The following is a 12,042-nucleotide window of genomic DNA, read 5'->3' as shown; positions in this document are numbered from 1 at the left end:
ACACATGGAAACATAAAAGCTATGACAGTTAATGCGCTCGGTTTGGCGAAATGCATGTTAATCTCAATTAACGTCAGTCACGTCAGCAGAAATGTGTTTTCTCTTATCTGCCAAGGTGTTATGACACTTGTACTGCTGTAAATGTTATCAGCTTTGCCCTGGAAAGAATGAGACATTTAGCTAAACACTCCTCCTCATGTCAGCCAGCACATGCAAGTGTTCCCGCACGCAGATGGCTGAGGTAGGTTAGGTTTTGAAGATAATTTTGCAAAAGGAAATTCCCATTAAGTGGTTCTTTGGACCCAAAAAATCTTTGATTTTTTTTTTCATTTTAAAAACTTCATTCTTTTTACAGCTGCTGAATGGGTTCTTCAAGATTAAGAAAAATGAGCTGAGCTGAGATGAATCTCTCCTCAACCGTTTGGAGATGTCTACTTCTTGCTTTTTCCATGAATTGTGAGTGTTGGAGGCTCCAGCTATCTAAAAGTGCACCACCATTAGCCTGTTTCTGAGAACACTATCACAGTTTGGTAGCTTTTGTGGTTTCGAGCTGTAACCTTTGCTGCAGCACTTACCGCAGCTCCTACCCAAGTGTTTCACTAATTCATTTAGCAGACACTTAATGCATACATAGAAGGCACTCAGTCAGCCACTGGAAGTATTAATTCACTTGGTGTTTATAGTAAATGTGTTTATTGTGCAGAAGATAGGGGAAAACCTCATTCGCTTGTCTTTTCTGGACAGACTGCCCTCTTCTCCCTGCTGGCTGCCATCGTCCGATCACCAGTGGGTACCTGACAGTAGAGCCAGTGCCACCCATCCTCATGGGCTCAAATTTGACAGTGTACTGCCGCATCGCTAAATGTCCACAGAGGTGGGAATTGCACCAATGCAACATGACATAATACCATGCATGAATATCTATAACCTGTTGTGTCTGTAGCTATCCATTACATTGATGTACATGTGATTTATATATTCTTAGGAAATTATAATGTAAAATTTTGTTGACATGCAGTTCCAGTTTCAAGATATTCCTGACTCTGAATGGCAAGCGTGTGGATAAACAGGAGAGAATCAACTGCACTACAGCAAAATTCCATCTGCCCAGCTTATGGATCCCAGAGTCTGCAGTGGTCTGCCGGCTAATGAGGGATCAGAAGACAAGGCTTGTCAATGGACTGGATCTTAAAGCTGGCCGTATGTAGAGCTGGTGGCAAAGAAAATGTTTATGTAAATGCAACAAAAATATAGAGAGAGAGCAGCATGCAAATTTACAGCTTATTGCCTGTAAGAGTGGTATAATTTAAGAAAATGCAGTGCAGTTGCAGGTATATTGTCTGGGTGATCTGTTACTCCATGACAAGTAGATGTATTGAACTTAGACACCTCTCAAGTTAAACTAAGCGGTTAGATGACAGGAGTGGTTGATTTATTGGAATTTTTTTTCAGTAGAAAAAAAGCAACATGACAGCCAAATCCACTGGAAACAAGAATGAAAGCAGAAGTGAAACTTTATCTGCTAAAATACATTTTTGAGGAGAAAGTATAGTATTTAATACATGGGTTCACTAATATTTTACACAACAAAATGATGACATTTGTTTTTAAAAATAACCATGGAAGGAGTAGCCACCTCCAAAAAAACCCCTCAGAAAGCAGATTATTAGTTTCCATTTTCCAGCAAGTGTGAAAACAACATTCTTTTTTCCCCCATTATCTGCCTTCAAAGTGCCTCCAGATAAACCTGATAATATAACATGTGAAACAACAAGGAGCTCAGCCTTAATAAACTGCTCGTGGACAAGGGGACAGCAAACGTACATCCCTACCATCTACAACATTTCTGTAAACAGGTATGATGTTAAGTTTTTAGGGGGGGGGGGGGTTTTTTTGTTTGTTTGTTTTTCCAAACCTCAATATGTGCTTTTGACAAGATCAAACCTCTTTTTTAATGGATGCTTTCTTTTTAGAGAAAATGGGAGCCAGATCCATCTATATCAAATCCAGGATGCTGATGAAATCTCCGTACCACGAGGAATGCTAGATGAAAACACCAAATACTTGATAATTATCTCTGCTTGCAACCACTTTGGAGCCTCACAGTCTGATCCATTCATCCTCTGCGTGAAGGATATAGGTAAACATTTGCAGTGCTTACACTGTTCTTTTTGCATTAATGTTAATTTTTTTTTTTTTTTTTTTTTTGAAATGATCTTGTTTCTTTAGAAATGTGTCATCCTGTGATGTGTCATGTTTATAAAGTTTTTTTTATGGTCACAGTTTGACTAGTTTGACCTTCTTATCAGTAAACTGTTTTTCTGTTTGCGTAATGTCTCTTTGAAGAGCAAAATTTGCTTACGCCCTCAGCCCTTCTCTGTCAGTATTGCGGTAAACTTTAATTGCCCAGAATCTCTGAGCCATTACTGACTGTGTTGCTGTTTCATCAACTGTCGCACTGCACAATCACCAGTTTTTGTGAGCTTTTGTCTGGTATTCTTTGTCTTGCAGTGATGCCTGAGTCCCCTCATATTATGCAGATAGAGTTTCAGGGCAATTCCATAGCAGCCATGTTGCAATGGAAAACCAGTGAAGCCTTGGTGCATCTCAGACCTCATGTCAGGCTGCGCACAAATAACACTTCTTGGGTAAAGTGTTATTAACACACCTCTGATAGCATTGCCGCTTTTTTTTTCTTCTTCTTCTTCCAATAAAAGCTCTTATCAGGCAGCGTGAAGTTGATCTAACCTCTTAATGTTTTTAGGAAATGAGAAAGGGTGTGGAACTCAGTGAGAGTCTGATAAGAGTGGATAATCTGACACCTCTGACTGAGTACGAGTTCCAGATGAAAATCTGCAACACGGCATCTGAGTCAACACCTACCGACACAAGTAGTCTCACGGCCAGAAACACATTGCTTTGCAGCAAGTGGAGCCCATCTGTGAGGAACAAAAGCCCCGGAAAAGGCAAGATCACAGTTTTTACTTATCACGTGACACCTGGACTCTAAATGTGATGATGTGAGAGTTTGTCGTCAATAATTCAAAGCCCACGACTTGCTGTCCACCCCCTCCTCAGGGCCAGCTCAGCAGCTGAATGTGTGGAGGAAGTTGGAGAGCCAGGGGGCAAACGGCCAGATGAACCTGACCATCTTGTGGAAGGTAATGCGTCATTGCCGCTCAGGTGCCCTGGCTGTTATTGTTCCACTGCCATTTTTGGATCACAAATATAGATCAAATATGAGAAATGCTTTTTTTTTTCCTGATCAGTTATAACACAGAAAGCCTACACTGCTGATCAGTTAAATGGAATAGTTGGTAATTGCAGAAAATGGCCTCATTTGATTTTCTGCTAAGACTTAGATGACAAATTACCATTGCTGATATGTTTGCATGAATGAGGTCAGTGTTAGGAAATATAACAGCTTCCTGGCAAATGCTTAACAAGTGTGACAGTTACCAACAGAAAATACCATCCTCTGATCAGACACTTTACAAACACCCACTAAATTATTTTACTTAATGCGTTTTTTTTATGTCTAACCTCAAGAACTCAATGCTTTTAATAAATGAAAAATTACAAACGGAAAATATTAAGTAGTGATTGGATTTCTTTCCTAGCCTCTACCATCAGAGGATTTCAGCGGCAAGGTGCAACAGTATGAGATCTTTCTGGGCAATGGTCACAAACTTAAAACCTGTGCTGCTGATTGCGACCAGTGTGCAGTTCAGGTACCAGCAGAGGTTCGCAGTCTGAGTGTCAGTGCTGTCACCTTATATGGGAAATCGCCACCAGCTGATGTGATTCTTGGACCATCAGGTATAGTAATATTACGCAAGAAAAGCCAAAACAAAATTACTTTTCAGTTGTGGAGAATATGCACAATGAACTATCTTCACTGTTCAGGTGTCTCAGGATCTCTTCTGGGAGACGCGAGCCCTGCAGCTGATGGCAGTGCTGTGCTCATCTCCTGGTCTTGGCCAACTAACAAATGGCCATCAGCACAGAAAGAAGAGCTGCGGAACTATGTGATAGAATGGACAAGTGTGCCTACAGCAAGGCTGCAGTGGCAAAAGTTGTCCAAAGACCTAAAACAGACATCAATCGCAGGTACACCCACCTTTCAGTCTGTAGAAAATGTGGCTGCTCATACAGGAACAGAGAAATACAGTAAAACTTAGTACCGCATCACATAAAGCAATAGACACCAGGGCTTCAACTGCGTTCAAACAGTGGCCTCTTGTGGCCATTTGTTGCATTACACCAGTACCAGCTTAGAATACACGTTCATGTAGTCTTTATATAACTCAAGTCCATGTTTCTAATGAAATCTTCATATTTGTTAAATAAATAATATAGTATAGTATAATGTAATTTATTGTTCTGATTTTGCTCCAGGCTTGACTCCAGGTGTGAGGTATATTGTCTCTTTGTATGCTGTGACCACCAGAGGTGTCAGCGCTCCATCATCCAGACTGCTCTACTCCAGAGAACAGGGTAACATTTTTTTAGCCCCCCCCCCCCCCAAAAAAAAACTGTTTATTTCAGCAGTTTTGAAGATGACATTTTTCCAGCATTTGTTGATCATATGTTAGGTTTTGTGTATTTAAACCTGCGGTTCAGGAAACACAGCATGTGCATACTCAGCGGAGCCAACACCCAACATTTAGTCCCTGCATCACTGTGCATTTCAGAGCCACTTTCTGGTCCCAGCTTGTCTGTGCTGGTCCACAAGGCCAGACGGATATTGATCCAGTGGGAGGAGGTGCCTATACACCAGCAGAGGGGCTTCATCACAAAGTATAACATCTACTTCCAAACATCAGAATCCAAAAACAAAGAATTAAAAGGTGAGTATCAGAATGTATAGGCTAATAAATGGGATGGACATGTTTCACAATAAACTGATGAAAAACAAATGTCAGAATTGCTCATTGTAGCTGTACCAGTGAATATAGGTAGTCTGTCTTATTTATTATGAAGTAAGGGCAAAAATAAACCTTATTTGAGTAGGTCAGTTATTTAATTTACAACTCAAAACTTTTTTTTAGTACATTTTCCAGTTGCTTTTTCAGTAAAAGCACATGTTGATATGCTCTGAAGGTTTAGAGGAACCACAACTTTTGAGCTGCATTTCCTGTTCTTGTACATCACGAGTCTTGCCCTTTATGGGGCACATGTAAGCATTTGTTTTCTGTCTGTACTCCACCTAGGTCAGACAAAATCCTCCCGTGGGTGCACACATGTGGGAAATTTATGTATGCAGTAGTAAACTTATGTGTGCATAAATTGTGTTGCAGCATAAGCCAGTGTTACAAAACGGAAAGTGTGCAACCAGGATTCCATCGAGACTCCCCTCCCACAAAGATGCAGTGCATCAGCAGGGTTTTTCAGCTCTTGCTTCAAGTAATGTGGTTAAACTGCTGCTTGCTGATCATGTAGTTATTCACAGAGCTAAAACGGGAGGATGGCATCAGTATCTAACGTGACAACAGAGCCAGTGGCTCTAATGGTGTTAGAGATGCTACAATAGTTTGGGTAGTTTTATGTGAAGTCCTGCACATTTTGTATATTTAGATCACCATGGTGATTGATTGTGTGTGCGTGTGTGTGTGTGTGTGTGTGTGTGTGTGTGTGTGTGTGTGTGTGTGTGTGTGTGTGTGTGTGTAGAACAACTGAAGAACAAACGGTTGTTTGTCGTCATTTTCACAGTCTTCAGAGTTTTCTAGAACTGGCTTTGACCACAAACAGGAACCCATGTGGCTATGCGCACAAACGCATCCGTAAACACTGTTACAACCAGCCTGCTTTCTGCACTATTTTTGGAATGTCAGTTTTAAAGCAATTGAGAGCGTACATTGTGCTCTCTCAAATGTGGTGTATGTGTATAATGAATATTATTGTTCTTTGAGATATTTCAAGGTTTGTATCAAAATTACTTCAGTGCGTTACTTTTTCTTATGCCAGTTTGATGTAGTACTCATATACTGTACCGAAAGAGAACTCATAATCAGAAATACGGCATAAAAGACAAAAACAGAGTTTGTAGAAAAAGCTGCAAAGTCAGTATTTGGTATGACCACCTTTATTCTTCGGCACAGCCTGAACTCTCTTAAATAAGCATTCTTGTAATTTAGTCTTCAGGAAGGGTTCTCCAGGCTTCTTGAAGGACATTCAAAGCTCGTCTTTGGATGTCGGCTAAACTTTCTTCTGTTTTCTTAGGACACAGTGCACACCATGCTGACATAAGCCAAATTTTTGGCTAATAGCTCTTTGAGAATCATCTTGTTGATGCAAAAAAAAAAAAATTGTATTCCTCTTAAAACATGTTACTGTTGGCATTTTTTATAGTTTCAACTAACAAATAGGAACATATGATGTGTTTTTTCAACAGGCTGCTGTTGTAGCCAAGTTGTCTGTATTGTGTAGACACAACACTGATTCATCCCTTGAGTTAGGTGCCTTTTTGATGCATTAGTGATTCATAGGTTAAGGAACTTAACAAGCAAAAGCAAAAGAAAAACATTCCTCTGAAAAAGGTCTGGTACAAGGACTGGACTTAAAATGAGTGAAAAAGCAGCCAGTGTCCAATGAAAACTTTGAAAGTCTGGAGAACTACTGCTCAACGCCACTTTTAGAAAACTACAGTGCAGTGTGTTTTGCTCCTTGGAAGCAAAATACACTGCTCTAAAAGAGAGTTGGACTGGGCCATAGAAGGTCTTTAACCCATCAGCAGGACTGGTATCTGAACAGGTGTCTGAACAGCATGAGCACTTCCAGAGCCCTACAAAATGACCTCCAGCAGGCCACTGGTGCAAATGTCTCTGACCAGACAATCAGAAGCAGACTTCATGACGGTGGCCCGAAGGCCCGATGTTATCTAGTTGGCCCTGTGCTCACTCCCCAGCACTGTGGAGGCTGATTGGCATTTGCCATAGAATACCAGAATTGGCAAGTCTACCACTGGCCCCCCTGTGGTTTTCCGAGATGAGAGCCAGTTAACCCTGAGCACAGATGTCAAAGGGTCTGGAGAAGTCACGGAGAATGTTATGATGCCTGTAACATCATTTAGCATGACCAGTTTGGTGATGGGCCAGTGATGTTCTGAGGGGGCACAGACCTCTACAGGCTAGACAACAGCACCCTGACTGCCATTAGGTATCAGGATGAAATCCTTGGACCCACTGTCAGATCCTATGCTGGTGCAGTGGGTCCTGGGTTCCTCCTGGTGCCACCAGGTTGCACCTCAGTCTTTCCAGGAGCTCAGTGATGCCCTGGTCCAGATCTGGGAGGAGACACCATTCAGGACACAATCCATTGTCTCATTAGGACCTTACAAACCACTGAGTAGCATTTTGAGTTGCTGCAATGAAATTTCTGCAAATTTTCAACGTGTGTTTGAATTCAGCCCTCTGCTGGTGGATCATTTTCATTTCTATCAAATGATGTGGAATCCTTTTATGCCCAAAACATTACACAGTCCATGTCAGTACAGATATCCAGCAAGGTGTTCCTTTTTTTTTTCTTTTTTCTTTTTTTTTGCATGATTTGTAATTGTGTACTAGTTTTGTTTTTGGTTCTCACATGATTAACATGGAAGTTGGATTAGTGCATTCAGGGCCAATTCCAAAAACTGCTGCCCAGGGTCATTCCTGGAAGCATTAGTCATGTAGGTGTTGATGTAGCCTCAAGTTGAGCAGTTTAAGCTAGCTACAGGTCTACCAACCAACTGTGGACCAATCATGTGGTTATTTTTATTATTATGGAACAGTGCAATCAACACTTATGATGACATTATTGATTTAATGTGCAAGGGGTAACTAGACAGCTGATCAAAACTGGTAGTTCAACAGAACTGAAAGTGCTGTAGTTGCAGTTTCAATTTAATAAATTACGAGCAATTTACAAATTTCCCATAAGTGACTGAAATTGAAAACAGTTTATTTTCTAAGAAGTGTATTTTTTGCATTCCCAAAATCAGGAGTTCGTTTTCAGCAGTAGCCATTTTTACAAGTGTGAAACCAGCAATTGACTGACACTCCCCTCACTTCAGTGTTTTTTGTTCAGCTGACACATTCAGCAGAGACACGTGTCTCTCATAGTGGAAATGACCTAGATAATAATGATTGTTGACAGCTGGCTGGAAGATGCTGGCTACAAGGAGAAGAGGTCAAAGAGCAGTGGAGAAGGACAGTCAGATGCACCAATGCCAATCTTATGTCAGCCTTCTTTTTTGGCTGCATATTTTAAAGGTTAAAATACTTTTAAAACATTGTGCTTTCTCAACAAATATCTTTCAATTGCTTCTCTGTACAGAGACATTGTCTGCATCTGGACCAAGGCAGATGTGGCTGGATTGTCCTGAAGGACCTCTGGTTCTGCATATGACTGCATCCAACTCAGCAGGAGAAGGACCACAAGGGAACCAGATCTACTCTCAGCCTGCAGCTCCTGCAGGTCAATCTCCTACTGCCATCCTTTTCTCCTTTTAAAACCACAAATACGAGCTTCTTAAGCTTTCAATCGTCCTTTTTTATTTGGAGAGGAAATAACATTAAAAAAAAGAAAATAAAAATAACTTGTTTTTGTAACTCTCTGACAACATCTGCTTAATAGAAAATGTGGTATATTTCCCTTCTTATCTCCTCTAGTTGGCCTGGTGGTTGTGTTTGCTTTCATCATTACCATCTTCATTGCCATCATAGCCAACCTGATGTGCTGGCGCTGTGTGAGGGAAAGGTATTAATATTTTAATCACTTGTGCTTAAAATGAAATTGTTTCGGGGAAAATAACTGTCATCCTGACAAACGCAAAACAAAACCTAACAGCCAAAGTATTTGTGAAGATGCCGTAGCCGGAGAATAGGTTTTGTTTTAAAGGTAACAGTGATGACTGCCATTGTGGTTGATTTTATTAAAATGCCACACCACAGCATGAGCAGATGAACAAGAACCCACAGTGTTAATATGAACAGAAACTTAAACCATGCAGTAAAACTTGTTCTAAATGTGGTCAAAACAGCCCTTTCCAAATCTGGTGGTTTTAACTGTGGTGAGACTGATTTTGATTTGCATTAGTCAGCAGTAGTAATGCATGCATACATCAGACATGTTTTTTTTTGTTTTTTTACTGTCCCAGGGAACGATAAGGAGGTTTTTGTTGTAGCTTTTTAAATCAAAAACTGAAACTCTAACTGTCTTTTGATCTTAGGATCAAACAGAAATGTATATCCTGGGGACCTGCCTGGCTTGTTGGAAACTTGCCGAAACCTGGACACAGTAATGCCATCAGACTATTGGAGGTAATCAAAGCAAGCAAGTCCACTCAGTTGCCATTCATGCTCATCAACCAGAGACTATATGTAAAAAGATGAATGGAGCCACTATGGCATGACCTATTGGTTTGTGAAGCTTTTGGTTTGGCATTATGGCTATCATCATCTTGACAAGCTACAGCTGACTGTGTTGGTAAACCTGTCAGTCAAAGTGGCCACACACCCCAAACTTTAAGTCTTAACAAAATCCAGAGGGTTAGTCACAAAAAAAAATCATAACGTTACAGTCGTCATCAAGTGGGAAATTAGCTGAAGAGGCCAAAACCTTTTCTCTAAAAAAGCTCGAGACATGCTTTTTAATATTTAGTTGGGCATTTTAATACTGCCGTCTAATAGTACTGACTATTTTTCATTTTTCAGCCAAGGAGACAACCTTTTACTGTCAACATAATGACCAAAAGAGAAAGAACTAGCAACTGAAACAATCGCACCAGTGCCAGCAAAATAGAGAAATCAGTTTACCGGTTTTGAGGTACACTAAAAATAGCCTACTACGTAGTTTCTAGAGGTTTGCCAGCCTGAACTACTGTGAGAAGTCATTGCTGCTTCCTGCTTTCACTCTGAGAGCTCCAACTATTTTGTCTTGTTGGCAACAAAAATGAAGATGTGATGAATCATATTAATCTAAAACATTTGCATTGTATTTATTGCTTTAGGTGTTAAGTATGGATTTGATTTCTTTGCTTTTTGGTCCCCAGCACGACGGATTCGAACCGTTATTCTCGTACACCCACAGTGACCCTCCACTGTCGCCCATCACTGTGATCTCCCAAGAGGAGAGGGATGAAGTCTACCCTACCATCCATGTCGAAGAGTCCCAGACTGGACAGATCACAGTGGAAACATCGTTTCTAACTTCAGATACTGGGAAAATGCTTGTTGAGAGCAGGCTGGAACATGTTGGCTACAAACCCCAGAATGATATGATGGCTTCACAACAAGAGGAGGTGGCAGAGCCAGAGAAGAAGCAGAGGGACAGTCCATCAAATGGGGAGGATGACAGATGTTCAAGTGTATTTGAAGGATTACTGAGTCGCTTGTTGTTGAGTGTGGATGTGAATTTCTCTGATTCATCTCAGGAACTGACTCACAGCTTTGTGAATGATCATCTGTGGCCTAAAACTGCTGAAACAAGCACCACGTCTAGAGACTTTCAGTTCTTACAAGAGAGTAGAGGGACCGCAGATGCAGTGGAAACAGACTCTCTGTCTCTGGACCTGCAACAGGATGAGATCATGACTCCTGACACAGCAGGCACCAGCTTGTCTCAGTGTACTGGTGAGATGACCAGTACACTGACTGACGGGTACTTCCCTCAGGTTGCTGTTTTCAGCACAGATAAACTGTAGCATGGACGATGGCGATGACAAAGAAAACAAGGCAAAACTGCACTACTAAACCGGGTTTCAAGAAAGCATTATTATCCCACCTTATCACCTCAAATGATGATTTCATTAACTTTGTGGAGTCAGAATAAAAAAGTGTTGTCCAAAAGTGTTGTCAAAAACAAATTTATACAAATAATTTAAAAGAAAAAAAACCTTATATCAATGCCACCTTATATCCTTCTTCACTACAGCCATGAATCTTCTCTGTGGTCTTCCTCTTTTCCTCCCTCCTGGCAACTTCATATTACTAAACGCTGAATCAAATCTGCAGCTTTCAGTGTTAAACTAAATGTATCGTGATCAGTTATTCCCACAGGCTTTTTTTTTTTTTTTATTCCAGATGGTGGTTATGCGATGTGTTCACCTCCAAATCTTTATTTACGGACCCTGCACCAGTTGTTTTGCATGACGTTTAATTCAAAATAATCCAAAATAATTTCTCTTTTACTGGACCTCGCAGCAGTCTGAGTTCATCCGCTATCCTCATCCCTGCAAGTCACCTTTCTCATGATTAGCAGACCAAGTAACAGTTGGGTGAGATTTCTGTGCTCTCAGCCAGAACAGCCTGATATGACCGTGTTAAGATTATCCTGTGTGTTTGACATCCAAGTGTAGAAACATCTGTCTGAAACATGTATGAAACTTTGCTTAGAGCAGTCTGACACCTGATCTTTTGGCTTGTAAATATTTTAACATCATCATTTGAAACTTTGTGTTTAACATGAGCATTAAGGAAAAGCCAGGTTCGTAAATATTTGGACAGTTATACTATTTTTGTAATCTTGCCACCACCACAGTGGATTTTAAATCAAACCATCATGATGTGATTGAAGTACAGACTTTCAGCTTCGATTCAAGGGGTTTAACAACAGCGTTACATGACACTTTTATACATCGTATCATTTTCAAGATAAATATGGATCTGACTGTATTAGGCCCCCTTAAGGGTGAGCATCCATGTGGAAAATGTTACTGGAAAAACTGGTGTGTAAGTAGGTCAAACAGTCGTAGCCCATATTAGGGATACCAGCTCTCTATTGCATCACAAAGAGCCAAAAGTAGAAACATAGGCTCATAGGAATTACTTACACATACACTGACTTCATTAATCATCCTTGTCATCCACTATTGTAATATTATATGACCGTGACAGAAAATAAGGAAACATGTTAAGCTGTCCATTGGAGAGTGTCATACCATTTGCCAAATGGCCTTTCTACAGCCTAGCTGCAATACTGTGTATGTTAATGAGCAAAAAACTTAATATCCTATCAAACAAGTATAAACAAAGTAATGTTATCAGTATCGATAGCGCTCTT

The 12,042-nt window shown here is 40.5% G+C and overlaps 1 protein-coding gene across 1 annotated transcript; it reads left to right on the top strand.

Annotated features, from left to right (window-relative positions):
- Nucleotides 1-187: 187 nt before the first annotated feature.
- Nucleotides 188-10,884, top strand: il23r (interleukin 23 receptor). The gene is made up of 17 exons (XM_030728053.1): nt 188-241; nt 356-456; nt 745-874; nt 1,019-1,200; nt 1,733-1,856; nt 1,974-2,140; nt 2,512-2,648; nt 2,765-2,966; nt 3,079-3,161; nt 3,621-3,819; nt 3,907-4,110; nt 4,399-4,497; nt 4,695-4,850; nt 8,317-8,457; nt 8,652-8,739; nt 9,212-9,302; nt 10,034-10,884. Exons 2-17 carry the CDS (start codon nt 402-404, stop codon nt 10,682-10,684), a joined length of 2,709 nt encoding a protein of 902 aa, XP_030583913.1. The 5' UTR covers nt 188-241; nt 356-401; the 3' UTR covers nt 10,685-10,884.
- The last annotated feature ends 1,158 nt before the right edge of the window (nt 10,885-12,042 follow it).

This window comes from Archocentrus centrarchus, chromosome 4 (genome assembly GCF_007364275.1).
Source record: "Archocentrus centrarchus isolate MPI-CPG fArcCen1 chromosome 4, fArcCen1, whole genome shotgun sequence".
NCBI lineage: Eukaryota > Metazoa > Chordata > Actinopteri > Cichliformes > Cichlidae > Archocentrus > Archocentrus centrarchus.
The sequence above is the reverse complement of the archived record's forward strand: the minus strand, read 5'-3'. Positions and strand labels throughout refer to the sequence as shown.